Source organism: Choloepus didactylus, chromosome 11 (assembly GCF_015220235.1).
Source record: "Choloepus didactylus isolate mChoDid1 chromosome 11, mChoDid1.pri, whole genome shotgun sequence".
Lineage (NCBI taxonomy): Eukaryota > Metazoa > Chordata > Mammalia > Pilosa > Megalonychidae > Choloepus > Choloepus didactylus.
The window spans coordinates 86,132,983-86,156,116 of NC_051317.1; the positions used below are offsets into that span (position 1 = coordinate 86,132,983).

Consider the following 23,134-nt stretch of genomic DNA (forward strand, 5'->3'; position numbering starts at 1 on the left):
TAAACGGTCATTTAAAATCAAGATTGACCAAACCCAGTACTCAGATATCAGTTTTGTTTTGGATTCACATGACAAGTAAGAAAAGAAAATCTCTTCTTAAAAAGGCAGTGCAATCTGGCAAGCCTTAATTCCATGACACCCACGAAGTGACCTTAGACCAGCGGTGGGAAGAGAAAGCCTATTGTTAATAAGGCTCAACTGTAATTCAAAGATGATATCGACATTCTTTCAGTTTGATGGTGGGAAGATCTTTTTAAACAATATCTGAAAATGAAAAGCCAGTGGCTCCCCAATTTTAATTAATGCATACATTAAATGTTTGCCTTAATTATGATGCTAAGATGATGATCAGTTCTTCTCTTCTGACATCCTATTCTCACAAGTGCCAGCATCTTTCTTAGAATGTCTGCTTCCTGAGTTTAATGGTTATACATTTTCTTCCATTGAGGCAAACTTTAAATTATTTTTAATTACTATTAAAGCTAAAATTACAACTTTAACATAAAGTAACTTCTAAAAACAGGGTTTTGAAGTATTTTCAGAATGATATTTTAATAGGGAAAAGAAAAAAAGCAAACAGAACAAATATTTAAAATATGGTATCTTAAAACACATTGTCCTTTTCTGATATCAGTTCCTAGCTTGATTCATAAGATAATTTAATCATACTGTTAACTTGATAAACTACAAAATCTTGAAGATTAAAAGTCAGAAAAATATGATAAATATATTTCATGGGTGAGAAAAGTACCTTACAAAAACAAGTCAATAAATTTTCTCAAGGCAATGTGGCACAGAAGTAGCTAATTCTGTTTTACAAAATCCTGATCTATTAATGAGTAGCTTCATACTCAGTTCTGACTGATACAAGTAACAGTCAAGGTCCAGGAGCTATTAACTTAAATTATGATGACTAATCCTCCACCTACCCCTCCCCAAAACAAGCAATACTCTGAAGAAGTTGTGTGATGTGTGACATGGTCTAACTTGGTCTCTCTTTTTAGTATCTGATTGCAGACAAGTAACTAGCATGTTCAATCACTATAAAATGAAGCACGTGTGTTCTTTTAGTCTGATGTGCTTCCCTATCACCTTGATTGCATTTGGCCTCACATTCCTAGCCGAGGTGTTCGTTTTGTATACCAAATGAAAACACACAACAACCCATGTGTTCAGATGAGTCCTGGGGATGGCATGCTGCTTGGCTGTCAAAGTCTTTGTTTAAACAGAATATGGAACTTACTACTTTCCTAATATTTTGTTTAAGAACATTCCAACAACCTGTGGCGCTTTAGACACATGTCTATAGTTCATGCTAAAAGTAAGAAAGAATAATAATTTATATTTTGCAGGTAACAAATCTTGAAACTGTTGTATAAGTAATACAAGTATTAGTGGTTAATAAAAGATAGAAACCATCTTAAATTCAGGTATTTTCAAACCTTCTTTTTATTTGTAACTGCTAATGCACAAGCCCAAACTGATTATAACTGGATTCCTTCCAAGCCTGAGAAGTATACTTGGCAATATCACAATCAATGACACAATCAGACACAGAACCTAAGAATATTTGAGCTTGAAGGGGCTTGAGAGACAAATGGTTCTATCTTGACTTTATAAGGTAAAGTAACTTGCTCAAAATCAGGTAGCTAGTTAGTAGCAGAATCAGGATTAACTAGTTCCTGTTGCCTGGTTTCCAGGTGTGTTCTTAATTCTGTACTATCAAATGCTACAGCATATCTCTGATGACACACTAAGAGCATGCATTTTTCTCTGCTTCCCATCCCTGTTATTCTTTTCCTTTCAGTTGCCCACATTCCAGAAGGGACAGTAAGAGTGGCCTGTAAGTTAATTCTGGAAACAAAGTAGAAGAAATAGAAGGTAGCAAAGTGAGTCCAGACTTCAGGATGCCTGTTAGAAATAAGGTCCAAGTGGATTAAGGGTGACCTGATCAAGTAGATTAGCAGCAGGATCCGGGTTGAAATGGAGAGGTGATGGTGTCAAGAGAGGCCAGCGGGCCTTGCGGGGACCTGAGTGAGCCCCGGTTCTGAGTAGGCGTAAGACGTGTTACAGAAGAAGTAAATAAGGAATAGAGGAAGAGGAAACCTGCTGGTATTGGAAAAGAATCAAGAAATCCCAGAAAAGCCTGTATGTGAGGGTGGCTGAGGCATATTAATAGCAGAGAGGGGGAGGGAGGATTCATGCATTTGCTTTTGAGTCCTAGAAGATCCCCATTTCCCTTAATGACAATTAAGGGACAAGCCCCCTCACTTACTGCTTTGTATGAGTCCCCAAAACCTAGTTAAACCAGACAAAAACAGTGCACCATCTTATAGTGCATGGGAGTATGCAGAAACCAAAGGTGCTATCTTAATGATGAGAACTCAATAGGTAGGCAGAATAAGCTCTGATGTCAGACCAGGGTTCAAATATAATTACCACCTATACTACTTTGAGTAAATTATTTAATTTCTCCAAATAGGAGTTTCCTCAAAACTACCATTTATGAATTCAGTCAATCTTTATTAAGACTAACCATGTGCCAGTACCTGGGCTAGACATTAATCTTTCTCGCTAAATGTGAGGTGGACTATATGGAAATCCTATAAAGAATTCATTATCTGGTCTATTCATAACAATCTGTAGGTAAATATCTGATTTAGTGAGCTCATTTTCTAAAGTTCCTTAAATCTCAACCCTTACAGTCATAACAAGAAACATAATGACAGGTAAGCAGAAGGTTCAGGCAAAATTCTCCCATTAGGAATACTGAAAACACTTGCCTCATAACACATATACATAGAAAGGAGTACTATGAAAAAATTGTATGTTATCATTGCTTTCTTGAGTTCAAAGGGCTTTCGATTCTCCATGAGCTTTGGTCCCACAGAAGTGACAAAATAGACATAGAGTCCCAGGATGATGGTTTGTGGCAGAGGTGAGGACATGAGGAGCCAGTCTTCAACTCTTGGATCTAAGAGAAAAACAAGATGTAAATGCATACCCACTTAGCCAAGAGATTAGCAACAGCAACTAACATTTCTTTACACCTAGCACCTAGATCCTAGCTTTAACAGTGGACTATTTGGGCAGTATCCTTGGGCAGGGTGAACGGACTTCTGGCATACTGAAGCATCCTGGGACTAGAAATCGTGGGGCTGTTACCACCAGTAGGCTTGAAAGGGCAAGGGGAAGTAGCTCTTACCAGAACCCAGAAGGAAACAGTCATGCAGAGAAGCCCTCCTTGAGAGGAGCTGAGACGTTTAGTTGAGGGATTCAGCCAGCCTAAGACAATTCTGCAAGTAATGGGCCAGGGGAAAAGATACCCTAATTCACCTTCTTCCCTCTCTCAAATTTCTTAAGGCTCTCCATTGGCTGAACCCAATGAGAAACCAGAGGGCAAGCGAGCTAGCCCATGGATGTAGTCCTTACTGGTCAGCCTGTGAGACACAGCATAAGAGGAACAGTAGATTTGGAGGTGCAAACAGGACTTCCAGTAAATCCAACTATTCATCTACAACCACCATTAACATTTTAGAGTTTTTCCATCCAGAGTTTCTTCTGTATATAAAAACACATTTGCTTCTTAATTCTCTTCTTTCCTCAAGAAAACTGGGACACTTCCACATACACAATATCATGGAATTGTAGAGTTCAAAGAGACTTTAGCGTGATCTCAATAGCCAAAATGTGGGTTCTAGGTGTCCAAAATGTTGGCTACTCAACATGAGATTTTGGGCAAAAAAAAAAAGAATTTACTTCAAAACTGTGAAACAGAAATTCACCCGATCAATGCCAAGCCCCCAGAGTTCAATTAAAATCACAACTTAAGGTGAAATGTAATTAATTCTGTAATTTTAAGTACTTCAGGTGTAATTTTACTAAATTGTCCATGAAGTTAGAGCATTATGAAGGAAAGTAAGTATGGACAAGGTTCCATGTGCATCAATTCAAAATTCAGTGTGGACTAATATCAGTATGCTAAATACCACCATTTTTATCAATTGGAAAAAGAGGGGTGAGGGAATACTGTGCTTGCTCATTTAAACCACTATCATTAGCAGTGGCCTTTTACTAAAAATTTTTCAATACCCCTTTGTGTCTGACTTCACATCCAATGCAAAATGATAGATGGCTCACTTGTTCTCGATTTTAGTACTGGAGAGCTCACGTTTGACAAACTATTTAATGTACTAGTTTATGGCTTTAGCTATTAAAAATGATTTATTCTGCATTCACATGGGTCTTACTCAAAAATACCAAAGATGCTCTTTCTCAAAAAACAAAACAAACAAACAAAAAAAATAGAGCCAACAGTCAGATCTAAAACAAACTCCAAGATAGTTAGGAATTTAATATATGGTAAAGGAAACCTCATAAACAGGCAGGGAGGGGAGAGATTATTCAACAAGGGTTGATAGGAAAACTCACCAGCTGGAAGGAAAATAAGTATGTTCCTTACCTTATATCTTATACCAGCTGTCTCACACTATGCAATGGAAGCAAGATATTTAAAGACTTTCCACAAAAAGGGGAGGGAAAGGGAGGGTCTACTGGGAATTCTGGGCTAAACAAACAGGTTTCTTTTATAGAAATTAAGATGAACATTCAGATTTTTTGTTTGGATAGCTATACCATCATTGAGACTGGGAACACAGTAGAAGGGGCAAGATGGGTCAGGGAGAGATGGCTTATATTTTAGAACATCTTATATTTGGGATGCCTGAAAAAAAATCATGTGGAGATTCCCACGGGCACCCAGATGTATGGGTCTGAAATTAAGAGAGATCTGTGCCAGAGATGTAGGTTTGACAGTCATAATTAAATAAATGATGAATGATAAAGGCTGTGAGACTAGCTTCAGAGAAGTAGGTGGAGTAAGGAGAGTAAATTGCTAAGGATGGAATCTCAGGGACTCTACATATAAAGAATGCGTGACAGAAGAGAAAAACTGTAGAGACAGAATAAGCAGCTAGAGAGGCAGAAAGAAAACCACTAAAGTGAGACATCCTGAGGTCTAGAGGAAAGTGAATTTTTGGAAAGAAACAAAGTATCAAATGTGGCAGAGAAGGCAAGTAAAATGTGGACTGAAGACCACCATTGGATTTAACAAAAGGAAGTAATTGATGTTCTTGGCAAGAACAATTTTAGTGAAGTATCACATACGAAAGAGAAATTCAATAAATGTTTGTTGACAGACATTCTTAAAAATGCAAAATTCTCAAAAGTCTCTCATTTTAAGAAGTTTCATGGTTTGAAATAAAGAAAAGCCTTGATTAAAATCAACTGCTCAGATACATATTATTCTTTTATTGGCTCTATTAGTTCTTCTTCCTTTAACAATGGCAGGTTACCTAGGACATCTGTTTGCCACATGCAATTTAAATGGCCACTAGGAATCTAGCAACAGGCCCATACTTCATAAAAGTCTCAGTAAATAAAAGTGGTCACACAGAACTGAGGATCACGGCACAGAATTAGAATTGATCAAACTGATGGATGTCTTCTATCAGTAAGTAACACAAACCTCAAATACATGAACATTATAAACCATATTAATATGTCTAGTTTTTATGCCTAATGAAATAAGGACTTAAAACCAGTATCAAAAGAGACCTCTGACTGACGGCTTGGTATGCCAAGCCCTCTGTCTTGGGGCTTGCCCTTATGAAGCTTGTTACTGCAAAGGACAGGCTAAACCTGCTTATAAGAGTCTCCCCCTGAGTGCCTCTTTGTTGCTCAGATGTGGCCCTCTCTCTCTAAGTAAGCCACCTTGGCAGGTGATCTCACTGCCCCCTCCCCTCCCCCCCCATGTGAGACCTGACTCCCAGGGGTGTAAATCTCCCTGGCAACACAGGATGTAACTCCCGGAGACGAATCTGGACCCGGCATCGTGGGATTGAGAACATCTTCTTGACCAAAAGGGGGATGTGAAATGAAACAAAATAAAGCTTCCGTGGCTGAGAGATTTCAGATAGAGTCGAGAGGTCACTCTGGTGGACATTCTTATGCACTATATAGATAACACTTTTTAGGTTTTAATGTATTGGAAAAGCTAGAAGTAAATACCTGAAACTATCAAACTCCAACCCAGTAGCCTTGACTCTTGAAGATGACTGTATAACAAAGTAGCTTACAAGGAGTGACAGTGTGATTGTGAAAACCTTGTGTATCACACTACCTTTATCCAGTGTATGGATGGATGAGTAGAAAAATGGGGACAAAAACTGAATGAAAAATAGAGTGGGTTGGAGGGGGTGATTTGGGTGTTCTTTTTTCCTTTTATTTTTTATTCTTACTCTGATTCTTTCTGGTGTAAGGAATAGATTGGGGTGATGAATACATAACTATATGATGGTACTGTGAACAGGGGATTGTACACCATAGATGACTGTATGGCATGTGAATATATCTCGATAAAACTGAATTTTTTAAAAAAAGAGACCTCTGGAACAATTTTAACACTGTCACTTTTGGGTGGTGAGAGTATGGGTGATTTTAATTTATTTTTTCTTTATAAGCAATTTCAAATGTTTCTCTTACTAACAGATGATATGAGTATGTTAAGTGTCAGTCTGAATTAGAGATAAATTTTACTTTATTCCTTCATTGATTCAATGGGGAGATAAGAATCAAATGGCATCATGTTTCTTTTCTTCCTCTGGTAGCAAGAGAAAGAGACCAAGCCAGGGAAAGCAAGCTGAGCTGGCCTATGAAGCAGAAGAAAATTTTAAAATAAATAATTTTTCCTGCAATTTAACATTTTCAGCACACACATTTTCTTAAAATCCTGTGCATAATTTCAAGTTCTGTTGATTAAAAAAAATCATGATACCTTTTGGGAAATGACAGTTCATTTAATTGCACATTATTTTCCAAGCTAATAATAATATTTAAAAAATACCAATATTTTTCTCCTGTTTCAACAAACTCTGGAGTCAGATGACGTAGGTTCTAAACCTGGTCTAGTTATGTAACCTTGGGCAATTTACTTAACTTCTCCCTGCTTGGTTTCTTCATCTGTGAATTGGGCATAAAACAGCATCTATCTCATAGAAGATTTAATGAGATTATATCCAAAGTGCCCAGCATATCTTAAGCACTCAGTAAGTTTTGCTACTGTTATTCCAGCAAATCTCAATTCTGTCAGCACCTCAGTATCACTTCTGGAGTACTTGTACTTAAAAATCAAGCGGTAACCAGTGACTGAGAGATTTCAAATGGAGTCGTGAGGTCACTCTGGAGCTATATAGATTATCACTTTTTAGTTTGTTGGAATGGCTAGAGGGAAATACCTGAAGCTGTCAAACTGCAACACAGTGACCTTGATTCTTGAAGACGACTGTATAACTATGTAGCTTGCACAGTATGACTGTATGGTTGTGAAAACCTTGTGGCTCACATTCCCTTTATCCAGTGAATAGACAGATGAGTAGAAAAATGGGGACAAAAATTAGATGAAGAATAGGGTGGGATGGAGGGGACGGAAAGTTTTGGGTGTTCTTTTTTGCTTTTATTTTTATTCTGGAGTAAGGAAAAGGTTCAAAAATTGATTCTGGTGATGAACGCACAAATGTATGATGGTGCTGTGAACAAATGATTGTATACTATGGATGACCGTAGGGTGTGTGAATATATCTCAATTAAACTGTATTAAAAAAAAACCAAGTGGCAAAAAAACGACCCTGGTCCAACTGAATCAGAATTGCAGGACATGGGTCCCAGGCAACCATTTTATAAAAAGTTGCTAAGGTGACCATGATGAATTATCAGAGTTAAGAACCAGGAGTTTTGTGTGTGACCTACTTTTCTTCACCTATAATCAGGGCCACAGTGTCCCTTACTAGGTGCTCTGCAGTAGTCTCTTATGTGGTTTCCCTGCCTCCTGGTCCAATCTGCTACATCCTGTGTTCCATAAAAGTCCCAAATTCGCTTTCTAAAAATACAGCTCTACTCAGATTATTCCCCAGCTTCAATTAGCTCACCCTTACTGAACAAATAAAAGCAAATCTTTAGTATGATGTCCATGACTCTTGGTGTTCTTCACATTTCCTGCCTTCTCTCTCATCAACAGTTTTACCTTTTGAATAGGGAGTCCACTTTCATGTGAGGTGGTGAGCTCCCCAACACGAGAAGTCAACAAGTCAGGTATGGAGGATGATGTGACAGAGATATTATAGAAGGGATTGCTCAATGACCTTTAGAGTTAACTCTGACTCAGTCTGTGATCCCACCAATTACATTATGTTCAGGGGTGGGGTTAGCTCTTTCTCCAGAGACAAAAGGCTGATGAGGGAGGGAGTGTCTCCCTTTAATTATAGTTCATACACTCTTCTATTTGGCACCAGAATTCAATTTAAGTGTCATAAGTAGAGCCAAGGTAAAAGCAGAGAATTGGAAGGCAGGAAGTCTTCCAGTGATTACCAAAGTTTTGACTTATTACAAGCCTAATAATTTTTTGGCTAAGAGTGTTCCAGAGAGAGTACAAGGAAAGTAGAAGTGTGACATGCATAGAATATTAATGAACTTTTCCATCAACTACTTGTAAGAGAGTGCTCTTCTCTTAAGTAGCATGTACCAGCTCAAAGAGTACACCCTTTAGAATTTCAAGAACCAATAAGTTGAAGAAGCTACAAGGAAAAGCAAACATGTACCTCTCATACTTTATGAAATATTAAAGGTTCAGAATGGCAAGTGTTCTTACTCATACTCAATCTTATTACAAACAAAAAAAAATCACATCTGAAAAGTCATTATTGTTATCTAAATATAAGGAAAGTTGATTTTTAAATGTTAAAAACTTTTTCATTATTCCACAGTCCAAATGCTACTGTAGCATTATTTCTAAATCTGACATTTAATATTTAAGAATCATAACAAATCCTCTTATAGCTTAAGTATTAATTAAACCATTTTATAATTCTGCAGCTGTGGAATTTTCCACGTGAAATAACTATGCATAACCCCCACCTCTCAAGCAATCAGAAAACCAATGAATATCAGTAAGTTTCCCTGAAGGCCTCTTAGGATTAGGGCCAAAGCCAAGAATACACTTGAAATTCTTGGCCCTTGGTCATGGGTTCAGAACTTTCCAGGGTAAGCAAAGTAAAACCGGACTACGATGGCCAGAAATGATTTCTAATGGCTCTTGGAGATCAATACCACACAAAGTAAAAGGAAAAACTCTCCAATTATACCTAACAGTGTTCTCATAAACTGTAAATCTCAGCACAAAACATTTTAACCCTTCTAGACCCTGGCAGGAAAAGAAAATGTGAAGTAACTTCTTACAAAAGTGATATGCTAGGTTAAAATTATTTAAAAGTAAAATCCCTCCATCACCACCTTTTGTGTTGGGATACTTCCCAATTAACAGCACTTTGCTACATATTGTTCAATAGCTGGTAGGTACTGTACTCATTTCTGTTTGACTCACAGATGATAAATAGTCCAAGATCACGCAGCCAGTCAACAGCAGTGTCAGAACTTAAATCTAGATCTTCTCATTACATATCCCTATGCTCTCACTCCTCTTTCAAGTCTTCAAATTCATGTAACTGTAGATCTGCAGCATTCCCTGCCTTCCCCCTGCCTTTTCTCTCCTCTACCTTGTACTGTTTGCAATGCCATTTCCAGGACTCTCCTCACTCCTTATCTTTACCCACCTCCAGCCCCTTTGTCATTCTTTTTTTTAAATCTAATATTAGTCAGCATTGCTAATAAAAAGTAAAGAATTGATAAAAGTGGAATTCTGAAGTGGTTCACATTAAAGCATCTTACACTTCTAGAACTAAACAGACAGTGATTATTTCTATAGTCCCAGATAGATAGTCCTATTTGGCTCTTGAGTTAGAAGAGTGATTATCTGAATCTACTGGGTTCCTGCATTTAGGATAGTGAACAGCAAGAGTTGGATAGTAAGGGATCTGTTCTTCTAAACAGCTCTATCTAAAAAAAAAATGTACCCAAATCTATCTGTTTCTCTACTTCAAGTTCTCAGAGTTCAGAAGTAAGGTAGACCTTTACTTTGAAAAGCTATTAAAATTAGTATCTAAATTGAATACTGAATATATGAGAACACATTACTGTAAACTTGCAAATAAGGATGACTTTAAAAAACCTCTATGTTCTTTGCAGCATTACATACGTTTAAAAACTAATAAATAAATAAGAAAATACACTAATAGTCACTCTCCTCTTTGATTGAAGCTTGTCTATTCATGAGATACTAAAAAAGATCCTAGGCATTCTCCAGGGCAAAACTGTTAGGCCTTTTTCAGTGAATTAAAATTGGTCTTTAGCAGTCTACTGAGAAAGATACGAATCATAAAACAGTGTATTTTTGCTGAAATCACTGTAAATTGGAATATAATTCCAATTGTGATAGGTGCCAAGAGGAAGTACTTTTACCTCCTGAATTTGGTGAGCACATGATTTCTCGTTGATAAGAACTAATCTAAAGTGGCAATGGTAGTGAGTATGTGTAAATAAGTCAAATTCTAAATACCAGAATACTAATCATAATCAGAAAACACAGGTTCTAGTCTTTTCTGCCATCAACTAATCATGATTGTGGTAAGGTCACATCTCTGGGACTCAGTTTCTTTAATTTTAAAATGAGGTGTTAGCTTTGATGACGTCTAAAGTTCATTTCAGCTCTGAAAAGTTCTGCCTTTGTTAACATTTCTTAAACTATTTTTTATAATTATAAAAGCAACACATATTTGTTGTGGTAAAAAATATAGACAGATAAGCAAATAAAACCTACCCACAATCCTATCATCTAGAGATAACTGCTAACACACACAAAAGAAGATCATTTTTTATGTAAGGTTTTACAACCTGTTTAATTCAACATTTTTTAAAGCTTCCTGCTATGTCATTAAATGTTCTATAACACTGATTTTGTTATTTTTTTATATGGGCAGGGGGAGAGGCAGGCATTTAAGAATCACTCAAGAATTTCCCTTTCCCAAGCAAACGCTGTCTGCCCTTTCCGATACATCCCTGGAGGTAAGAGTGGTGCAGCCCCTCCCAATCAAGAATCCCCAAGGAAAGAGCTACCGTTGGCAGCAACTGTTATTTTCCTTAGGAGCATCAGGGCAGAAGCAAGCCTAAGAGTACCATCCCTCCAAAATCACTAGTAATGGTCACTGAACTGGAATGTGCTATCATTTATTAACCAATTTCCCTCACTGGATACTTAGGCTATTTTCACTTTTATAAACATTTTAATGAACATCTGTAGAGCTCTAATTTAGGACATATCTACAATGAAATCCTTGATATTCCCTCCTCATTACCTAGTAATAAAAATCAATATTTGAGGTGTCTAAGAGGGAGTGTTAAATTGCAAACTCTATGATTCTGTTTCAATGGGAATCTGACATAAAAAGGAAGGATGAACCTCAATTAGGAAATTTGGTTACTCACCGGCACCTTTGATCCAGTTATCGTAAAGACGCACAGTCCTCGATGTAAGATCACTGAAGGCCATTTTCCACTGGATTTACTGACTCTTATAACAGGTTCTTCAATTAAAAAAAAAAGAGACTTTTATGATCTAGAAATATAAATAAAGTCAAGCTTCTAGTAATACAATATTAAAAATGCTAAAAAGTCAATAGGAGTAAGTGGCAAAACAACAAAGTTTTACTCAGGGTAAATACATTAGTGGACCACATTAAACTCTGATGCAGTTGCAAGCATTTCAGATTTTTCCATCAGTGTCTAGGGACACTGAGTACTTTACTGAAAAAGGCAGCAATTCCATACACAAGGTACAGAAGGAGCAAATGACTCTAAGAATTTTCACAGAAGCTCTTCTATTTGATGGTGACAACACAGATCTGGAAAGGACTGCACGGCAATGCTCAAGTAAAAACCCAGCAGAAGAAGGTTGAAAAGATAGACAAATTTTCAGAGAGGTTACTTGGATCCCAGACTCAGAGCTGATCTTCAGGTCTTCTATGTGCAAGTTTTTATAATTTAAGTGGGAAAGAGGCAGAAAGAAGAAGGAAAGAAGATCTACAAGAGCCCATGGAGAAGCTGCCTAGAGCTAAGTTTTAGAAATCAGCTTTCTGACCAATTTTTCTGGTCAGATGTTGGGAAAACTCTGGGGAAAAAAAAAAAAGAGAGAAACCATTGAGGGGAAATTAGTACTATCATATGTTTAAAAAGATTACACATCTTCAATAATTAAAACTACTGTTTTTTCATGGCACTGGCACATGAAGAGACGCATCAGTGAAATAGAATAGAAAGTCCAGAAATACACCAAATATATTTGGAAACTTAGAACTGTACTTCAGAATTCTAAGATGTATACTTTCCCACATCTTAACAGCTCTAAAGTCAGGATATGCATTACAAATTGATAGTATGTCAAAGTTAACTTATAATGCTTTTTCTTTCTTTTGGGGATATGAAATAACTGTGTGTCTTATAAAAATGGTGTACTTGATTCAAAGACATATGGTATAGGATAAATGTGGCATTTCACAACAGTAGGCACTGAATTACCAGCAGTTATTCAATAAATAGTGTGCTACAATTTGACAGTCATCTGAAAAAAAAAAAAAAGTTGGATACAGACTTTATACTATAAATGAATGCAAGCTCCAAATGGATCAGAGCTTTAAATAAGATAAATACAACCATGAAAGTATGCTATGACAACACAGAGCACTTTTATAACCTCACCATGTGAAAGGCCTTTCTATCATTTAAAATCCAGAAGATATGAAAAAGAATATTAACAAATTTAAGTCAATGAAAATCAAGGGGAAAAAAAATGTAAAAAGCCAAATGACAAACAGGAAAAAATATCTGCAATTTGTATCACAGACAAAAAGTCACTCTCCCTAATATATGAGAGTTCCCAGAGATTAATTAGAAAAAGACTATAAGCCAAGAGAAAAATAGGCAAAGTTCACAGAAAAGGAAATACAAATGGCTCTTACACATATGAAAAATTGCTTAACTTTACTCATAGTCAGAAATCTGCAATACTTTTTATCTATCAGATGGGCTAAAGTCCAAACATTTTTCATTGATCAGGTGGGCTAAAGTAAAAAAAAACTGTTGACCTCGTTGGGGAAACAATCTCGCCTCCAACACTGCTGGTGGGAGGGCACATTAGTATAACCCTTAGTGAGGACAAATTTGTCGATATCAGTCAAAATTGTAAATGCATATTTTTTTTACCCAGCAATCCACTTCTGGGAATTTATACTATAAATAGACTTACACATATGCAGAATGACATATGCAAGGTTATTCCTTATATTAGTAATATCACAAAAGACTGGAAACTCAAATGTCTATTAATAGAGGGCTGGTTAATAAATGATAATACATCCACATCATGAAATATTATGCCATTGTAAACAAGAATGAGGAAGCTGATATGGAAAGATTTCCAAGATAAATCTCTATTGTGAAAAAAAAGGAAGGTACGAATTAAAAAATAACTTCCACTTAGAGAGAAAAGGAGGAAAGGCACAAGAATATAGATTCACATTTATTTACATTTTTTCATAAAAGGAACTCTGAAAGGACACCTATTGAAAAGGAATGGGGTGCAAACTTGGATGAAGGGGTGGAAGGAAGACTGTTTGGTTTTTGACTCATTTAAATATATTACCTATCTAAAAATAAGGAATTAAAATATGTTAAAGAAAAAGAGTAAGGATAGAATCAGTTGCACCTTTGCCAGAGCATCTGTAGTTAACCATCCACATATAAAATGCGGATTTTATCTTAATTCTTCAAGGGTCAGTTCCCCTCACCCCACCACCACCACAGAATCTCTGGAAGTCCAGGGAGGCATCTCAACATGGTCTCTGATTTGACACATCCTGTGTCCTCAAGCTGAGTTCAGACTCAAGACTGACTATGGTGATGCCAGTGTCTTGCCAGAATTAGCCTGGACACTTGTTTTCCTGTGGGTCATTTCTATAGCAAAGGCATCACGTGGGGTTATGAGCAGGGGCTCTAGGTCACCGAGAACTTGGTAGGAATCCCACCACTAAATAACTGTGTGATTCTAGGCAACATTGAAGCTCAACTTCCTAATCTGTGAAATGTGAATTCCACAGTCCACTGAGAGAAAACGAACTAACTCATAGGTTTGTTTCGAGGACCATATGAAATAATATATTTGTAAGGTTTGCAGCACAGAATCTGATAAATAGTGAACATCCAATAAAAGTCAGCCATTACCATTTTTAGAGATAAGTTGTGCCAATTTAATTGGAAAACACCTGGCCAAACTCATACCTTAGTATGGCTAAATGGTAGTTTATGGAAAAAATCTAGAGAAAACTTGCCTGCATTCATTTTAAGAACCAGTATGTCATAGATTACATATCATTCTTCCCTTGCTGTTTTCCAACCGTCTAGGTACAAGTGTGTTAGACCATGCTAAAAGCAACTTTCTCCTCCATCTTAACCACTGATATAACTGACCCCAAATCACTATTCTCATAAGTAAACTGCTGAAATATGTTGTGTAAAGATTCTAATTCTGTAAGGCATGTGGTGGGGTTACCTCTTATGATACTGTGAAGCTGTATGTACCCCAGAAAAGTATGTTCTTAAAATTAATCCATTTCTGTGAGTGTGGGCCCATTGCAAGCAGGATCTTTTGGTGAGTAGGGTCTTAGGTTGAGATGTGACCCACCTCATTCAGGGTGGGTGTTATTCCTCTTACTGGAGTCCTTTATAAGAGAATGAAATTCAGACACATAAAGAGAAAGCCACATAAACAAGAGGACCCTGATGGAGAAGGCCCTGGGCCAGAGGACCATAAGACTCTGGAAATATAAATGGATCAAGTTTGGGAATATCCTAAGTGAAATGCTTTGCTGTAAGTTCAGTCAGGTAGAGTACAGGGACCCATCCAATTTTTCTTATTAAAAATGGTGGCAGAAAGGAAGGAAGAGAAAACTAAAGGCAAAGCATACCTTGGAGAGTCTGAGGGACTGGTGCCTATGAGATGCTATCAAAATATATAAAACATATAAAAAGCTTTAATGGCAGCTTTACAGGCCTTATGAAATAGCCCCCAAGAGCTGATTGCTGGGTTAGGGGTCATGGCATATCTCACTTGCTGTTGTGGGGGATTCAAAGCCCTGTAGACTGACTATTACCAGGAAGAGAATTTAGGCCCAGCTTCTTGGAGGGCTTGATGGACTACAAACATTAGGCCTGCCAGAACTGACTCCTGTCAAACAGCACCAGTGGTGAGGGGCTAGGGATGGGAGGCCCCAGACATTGAGTCCCAAGTGACTTCCAAATTTAGATGGTTCTCTGACAAGTAACCACTCTACTTTTCAATGCAAATGTTAGAGGGGTTGGAGTTATGTTGTTTAAGTGCAGAAATGTACCCCATATCTACAATTTCCCAGAAAAAGACTGGCAATCATTGGAGTAAACAGTGGACTGCCACTGTTGTTTTTCCAGACCTGGGAGGCATGAGGAGAGATGGCACAGTTTGGACTGAACTCCAGCATTTTAAAGCGCTAGCTCAACACTGTCCTAAGCAAGCAGGCATCAAGTACCAGAATGATGTGCTTATGACTATGATAAGATCCAGATAAAGAAGAGGAATAAGATCTGGGTTTTGGAGTAGCATCCACAGAGCCCTGGGGACACGAAAGCCTGAGAGCTTTGATTTGGCAGACTCTTTATATTCAGCAAATGAAAGCAGAGACTAAAAAACGAAACTCCAAACCAGGGTAATAACTTATCCTATGGCTAAGGGGATGTAGACTACTTTCAAAGTGAGTAGCACAGGACAGGAGAAAGTGGTCCTTGTTCTTTTGGGAGGACTCACAAAGGACTTGAGTGTATGAAAAGAGGTGCCTACAAGCCCACTTTAAAGAGCTGCTAATTAACTGCATAATATCCAAATCCTGGAGCTCATTATGGTGATAAAGAAGGAACAAGACTACACAAAATAGTGTTTATATCATCATTTTACATGACTATAATTTTAGCGTTTGTTTTGGATCAGTGCTCAGCAACAAAGACATGAAAGGGGTCAAGAGGGAGGTAATCCTGAGAAAGTGGCCCAGAATTTGGAGCTACCTTTAACTGTAAGGCAGTAGACAAATCACCACAACCTCTTTTAAGGGTGGAAGAAACAAGGGAGCTGCCACAGGGAAACAGCACAGGCCTCTTGTCAAAGGTCAGCTGCCTCCAAAGGCCTCAAATAATGTATGGCTGGATTAGAGTAAACAAGAGCTCTTTGATGAGGTACTGAAACTGGTACTTTGTTGCCCAACACCTGCAACTGCTCCATGAACTCCTCTTCTTGTTTTTGAGAGTAGCACCCAGTGACTGGATCATTTGGTAAAAAAAAAAAGGATTTAATCTGCCCAGAGTAGCATCTTTGGTCCCAAATTAAGCAAGTCAGGTCAAAATATAAGGAATATGCCTGCTGCATACAGAAGAAGGCCCTTCCCACAGGATGACTTACCTGGAGACCATTCAGAACCACATCTGCCTAAGTTAGAGCAGCATGCATACATATACCAAAATATGGAGAGGGTGCTTGAGGCATCTGATCACTTCAACCATTCTGTTGAAGTCTGTCCTAAGAGTAATCAAAGGCAGAGCTCCTCTGGGAAAATTTCCTGCTGGAATTCACTCAGATAAGAAGAGAACCTTAGAGTTCCCTGCAGTGGGAGGTACTTGTCAGAAGCCCAGAAATCTAAAGCCATGGCCAACTATTTCTGAGTGAATCCTCGAATGTAGAGATTTTTCCAAATCCTGAAAAACATGTTGGGAATGCTCTCCCTGAGGGAAAGGAGTGGTAGAATCAGCATATGGCTTTGCTAGGGTAAGCCAATGATCCAGGAACAGAACCATATGGTTTTCCCTATCTCTTTTGATGTTTGGGAGGCCTAGGATCCCCACTGAGCTCTACTTTGAGAATCAGACATCAGGGAAAAACCTGCAAGAATAGAACTGGCTAGCCACAGATGCTACTCAGGGACACATAAATTGAAATAAGCTACAGAAAGGCACCAGCATAGGGATGGAGCTCTGCTGTGTACCTGGAGACTGTAGGGGAAGAACAAACCAACTGACCTTCCAGTGGAAAGTCATGTCCAGCTTCATTATTGGGGTGGTCTGGAACATTACCCTTGAACAAAGTAAGGGACAAAAGAATTGAGAGGACAAATGAAACTATTCTACAGAAATAATAATTGCTCATTGCATAACTGATAAGGGAAACATGCCCTCAAATGAAGAAGGGTTTGCAAGGGCAGAGAGCAGAGGCAGTCTGGAAAGCAAAAAGAAAAAGCAGCCAAGCTGGAATCATTAGCAAGGGACAGGGGTACTCCAGCAGTGAGACAGAATGGAGCAGTTGGACCACAGTGCCCAGGGTGCCCAGGTGAAAGTATTGCACAATGTGCTATTCTCTATGTGTTATGACTCTGAGAAATCAGAGTGCAGATGGAGTCAGCTCCTACTCTCTTGAGAAGGGAAAAAACCCTGAGATAAGAAATAAATTTTTAAGTAAGAATTCAAAGATTTCTAAGGAATTTCTACCTAGGTATTAATCCTTGAGTTTTCTGTTTTCCCCTCCCTGTCTGTTTCCCCCCTTCCACTCTATACCCTCTATGTTTAAGCAGAAAGAAAGCCTCAAAGAGGTCATGAGCCTGAATGCTGGACAGAAAGATCTGGGTGTTCAAGTTTGTTCCATTCCAATGATTAGGTTAAGACTGAGGCAAAGGTAAGGGAATCAAAAACTTTCAAGAATACTAAAATGTAAGGGATAAATATAAGTAATAAATGTCTATTTAAAGCAAGATTTCCCTTCCGGAGTAAAGAAAATGTTCTAAAATTGATCATGGTGATGAATGTACAACTATGTGATGATACTGTGAGCCCCTGACTGTACATCTTGGATGGATTGTATGGTGTGTGAATACATCACAATAAAATTGCATTTAAAAAAAAAAGCAAGATTTCTTAACCTCAGCACTAGTGACATTTTAGGCTGGATAATTCTGTTTTGGGGGGCAGCTGACCTATGTATTGCAGAATGTTTAGCCTCTACCCACTAGATAGATGACAAGAGCACCTTCTCCTCCAGTTGAGACAACAAATATGTCTCCCGACATTCCCAAATGCCTGGGGGGCAAAATAACTGGCTTAATGGAACCTACCAATATTTATTCACCCAAATAAGACTAGTCTGCTTCAGAGTAATCACTAAGGCAATTTTACATTTATTTCAATGGTGCAGCTATTTTTCAAAATAATTTTTAAGCTTTTCTTTACAAAGCTACTTCAGAATTTTTCACAATTTCACTTAAATGGCTTTGAGGGGAAAAAAATTGTCCACTGCTTCTAAAAATCCTGTTCATAACTAATTGAAAGTTATGAATGTTTCAAAGGTAAGTGGATTAAGTGAGGCTATACCTTTTAACAGTGAGGTGGGAGAGCTGAGTTTAATGGGAAAGTAATTACTACTGGCTTTTACAAATTGTGATTTGTAAAATAAGGGCAATTCCAAAGGAACAAATACAGAAATTTTTAGGGCTATGGCAATATTATGGTGATATTAGTGGAATAAATACACAGTAGCCCGAGGTGACTATTTTGGAGGAAATACTCATTTAGAGGCATGCATTCCAGCATATTAGTTTAAATCCTTTTTATATTTATCATATATTATTAACTACAATCAAAAACAAATGATTCTAGAATATGTAATACACTCAAGGAAAAATTATCTCAAATGAGAAATTTTCAAATTTGTTAATCACTATGTATGTACAGGCAAAAATATATGCCCATTGCATCTACCATATAGAATTGTGTTTTGTTTTGATGTTTCATATATACATATTCAGTTTTTCCTCAGATTTTTTTATCACCAGACCCCCTTTCTCTATATTTAATAGCTAGGTTGTGCTCTTGCCCTGAAAAAAAATAGCAGAATATTTTTTCCTAGCTTTTGAGTTAAAAAAGCTTGGGTACTTAGGGAAACAGAAGAATTCCAGCACAAAGGCGAGAGATTTTGGAGGAAACCTCTGAGATTCCAGCCTCCTAGCACAAAAAAAGCAACTAGTGCAGATCCCAGAGAGAAGGGCAATAAGCCTTGGAGAACTGTCAGGTAGGATTATAGGAACTATGAGCAGGAGGGGGTCAAGCCCTATTTCCTGGATAGATTTGGGACAGGTGGCCAATGGGGCCTTAGGCAGCTGAAGCTTTCCTTGCTCTGGCATGTTGCAAGAGCAGCAGCAGGACTTTCAGCACCCTCTCTAGGCATGGGAGTATTGCAGAAAGTCTGCAGAAAATGAAAGACGCATACAGATGGAAACAAGGTGCAAAGGATTGTGGGAAGATGGTGGAATAGAAAGCTCAAAGGTTCAGTCCTTTCACCAGCACAACTATTAAACAAACAGGAACTGTCTGATGCAACTGCTTTGAAACTCCAATGGCCAGCAGAACCCTGCATGGCTTCCAGGCAAGAGCGGGAGGAAGAGGCTGGTAAATTGCAATAAAGACTAGTAAATGGCACTAGTAAAGTGCTCTCTCCGCATAGCAGTTACTGGCACCCACCCTCCACTTGGAGCAGGCCACCATGGGGTCCAACCCCTGGCTAGTTTGCTGGTGACAGCAAAGGACATAAAAATCCTCTCCCCTAAGATCAGGGATGGACACAGCTGATAGCTGATCACTGGGGAAACAGGTCAGAGGGTGGTCATTGTTCCAACCGCTTCCTCAGGGCTGCATTTGCTAAGCAGGTCAAGAGAGCATAGCTTTGGGGAGCTGTTGAAGAAGCTCCTGGCACCCTTCCTGATCCCTTCCACAGGGTAGCTTGGAGCCCGTCTCTACCCTCTTTGTGGGTTCCTGGCCTTGTTCCAGCTGGGAAAAACTAACATGGAAAACTGGTCTCCAGCATGCCGCACCTACCAAAATTTGCCCTCCAGGCAAAGCAGCTTTAGTGTAAGGAACAGAGTGCAAGAAACTATTGAAGCAGATAGCTGGGACAAAGTCTTGCCAGTTTAAATACCCAGGAGAGGAAGGTTTGCATCTTGCTAAATAAAGGGGACTCCAAAGCAATTAACAAGCACAAGACCAGGACAAGACACAGGTCCAGAAAAGACAAGGAGGATCTTGCACTTTGCATTTGCTTTGGGCAGACCTTCCTGATAGGAGAGCTGACACTCAAGAAAACCTCTGCCTTATCACCAGCTGGTTACAAAATCAAGAAACAGACACCTCAAGGAATAAATCCCAGAGTTAGCATTTTAAAATATTAAAATACACAAGATAACAGGAAATGATGGCCCATCCAAATAAAGAGGACAAAAGTCCAAAGAACAACAAAGAAGATCAGACTGTGGACATACTGCACCAAAACTTGAAAAAAAAAATGATCTTAGAAATGTTCAAGCAGGCTCCTGCCTGGTGAACTCGATCCCAAGATGGTGTAGCCCAGTGGGAAGAGGAATGGCAGTAGTGTTAGCTTCTGATCCTGGCGCCCTGGCGCTGAGGCCAGCGGAAGTGATGTCTGAGCCCACAATGGTGACATTTGATGTGAGGACCTGGGGCATTGTGCATTCGTTCTCCCAGAGGGTGGGCCCAGGGGACAAATACACTTGTGTGTTCACCTATGCCTGTCAAGGAGGGACCAATGAGGCAAATGGATAAACCAACTATGGTACATCCCTACACTGAAATACTAGTCAGCAATAAAAATGAATGACCTCAAATTGGACTTCATCAAAATTTAAAACTTATGCTTCCAAGAACACTTTCAAAAAAGTGAAAAGACACCCCACAGAATGGGAGAAAATATTTGCAAATCATATATTGATAATGGACTAGTATCCAGGATATGTAAAGAGCTCTTGCAACCCAACAACAACAAAAAAACCCAATTTAAAATTGGCAAAGGACTTGATAAATGTTTCTCCAAGGAAGATACACAAATGGCCAATAAGCACATGAAAAGGTGCTCACCATCATTAACCATCAGGGAAATGCACTTCAAAACCACAATGAGCTACCACTTTACATCCACTAGGATGGTTAGAATCAAAAAGATGGACAATAAATTTTTACAAGGATATAGAGAAATTGGAACTCTTATAAACTGCTGATGGGAATGTAAAATGGTACAGCTACTATGGAAAACAGTTTGGCATTGCAACAAATGGCTAAACACAAAGTTACAATATGACCTAGCAATCAGACTCCTCGGTATCTACTCAAGAGATATGAAAACTTACCATTTCTCATAATAGCCAAAACTTGACAACAACCCAAATGTCCATCAACAGATGAATGAATAAACAAAATACTGTACATCCATGAAATGGAATATTACTCAGCAATAAAAAGGAACGAAATACTGATAGAGGCTACAACATGGATGAACCTTGAAGACATGATGCTCAGTGAAAGAAGCCAGACACAAAAGACTACTTATATGATTCCATTAATGTGAAGTGTTCAGAATAGGAAAATCCATATACAGAGAGAATTAGGGAAGGGAGGGAGAATGAATGGGGAGTGACTGCTAAGGGGTAAGGGGTTTCTTTTGGGGATGATGAAAACATTCTGGAATTAGAGTGATGACGGTTGCCCAACCCTGTGACTATACTAAAAACTGCTGAATTACACACTCGAAAAGAATGGATTGTGTGACATATGCATTACATCTCAATTAAGCCATTAAAAAATGAATGAGCTAGTGATACACACAGCAGCATGGATGAGTCTCAAACTCATGGTGCTAAGTGAAAACAGATGTACTCAGAAGACAGCATGCTCTATGATTCCACCTAAATGATGTTTTTGCAAAGACGAAAGTGTACAAAGATGATATGATAGCATTGGTCATCAGGAGTTTGCAGGACGGTTGTAGACTCCAAAGGGACCTGGGGGAATATTTTGGTGTTGGAACCAATCAATATCCTCATTGTGATGGTGGATGTGTTGCTGTGTGCATTTGTCAGAATTCTCTGATCTGTACACTGAAATGGGCACATTTCACTACGTGGTAATTATACCCTAATAAAAAATAACAGCTGCCATTTATGTGTCATTTGCTCCACCAGCCACTGGTAACCATAACGCCACTAGGACATTGTTAACACCCCTGGTTGTGTGCTCCCTATCTGACACACTCACATGAAGAGGCTACCCAAGAACACACGCTCCATAGGGTGACGCCTTCGCCAGGACACCCCGCCCCGCGGCAGCTGGGCCTCTCAACCGCCCTCACGAGAGGACAGTCATCAAACAAGGGGAACACCATCCCCACATAGATTGAGCCTCAGGTCAAGAGACTGTAGCCATCCCCTGTCATGCAAGTAAAACTGGTTCCCATGTTTGTGTTCACAGGCAAAACGCATCCATATGACCACTTACTCTGATTATAATTAATGTAAAAATGGTCATGTTTATGCTAATGTAAAAGCTCTGACATTAAACCAGAAAAAAAAAAATGTTCAAGCAGATGAAGGTAAATACAGAGAAAGAACTAAAGGAAATCATGAAAAAAATGAATGAGCAATATGAGAATCTTAGTAAATGAGAGAACTAATAAAGAGGAACCAAACAGAATTACTGGAGTTCAAGACTATAATAGCTGAAAGGAAAAATTCCCAGGAGAATTTCAACAGCAGATTGAAGCTGGCAGAAGAAAGAATCAGTGAACTCAAGATATGACAACTGAAATGAGTCAGGCTGTGAAGCAGAAAGATAAAAGAATTTAAAAAGTGAAAATAGTCTAAGACACATCTGGGACACCATCAAGCATGCCAAAATACACATTATGGGAGTCCCAGAAGAAGAAAGAGATAAAGGGGCAGAAGGAATATTCAAAGAAATAAGGACAGAGAACTTCCCAAACTTAGCAAAAGACCTGAATGTGCACATCCAAGAAGCCCACAGACCACCAGATAGGACAAACATGAAGAAAAATACCCTCCATCATATACTGATGACACTGTTGAATGCAAAGGACAAGGAGAAGCTGTGAAAGCTGCATGAGAACAGCAACATGTTTTGTACGAGGGAATCCCAATTAGATTGTGTGCCAATTTCTCTTCAGAAACCATGGAGGCAAGAAGGCAATGGGCTGAAATACTTGAAGTGC

General features: G+C 38.6%; 1 protein-coding gene across 2 annotated transcripts in view; it reads right to left on the bottom strand.

Moving 5' to 3' along the window:
• ELOVL7 (ELOVL fatty acid elongase 7) overlaps nt 1–23,134 on the bottom strand; it is an 87,086-nt gene that overhangs the window by 21,798 nt on the left and 42,154 nt on the right. For both annotated transcript variants that reach the window (XM_037798728.1, XM_037798727.1), the window contains exons 2-3: nt 11,434–11,531; nt 2,784–2,974 (exon numbers count right to left, since the gene is read on the bottom strand). In XM_037798728.1, coding sequence (XP_037654656.1) covers nt 2,784–2,974; nt 11,434–11,497 — 255 coding nt within the window. In that variant the 5' untranslated portion in view covers nt 11,498–11,531. The remainder of the gene's footprint in view (nt 1–2,783; nt 2,975–11,433; nt 11,532–23,134) is intronic.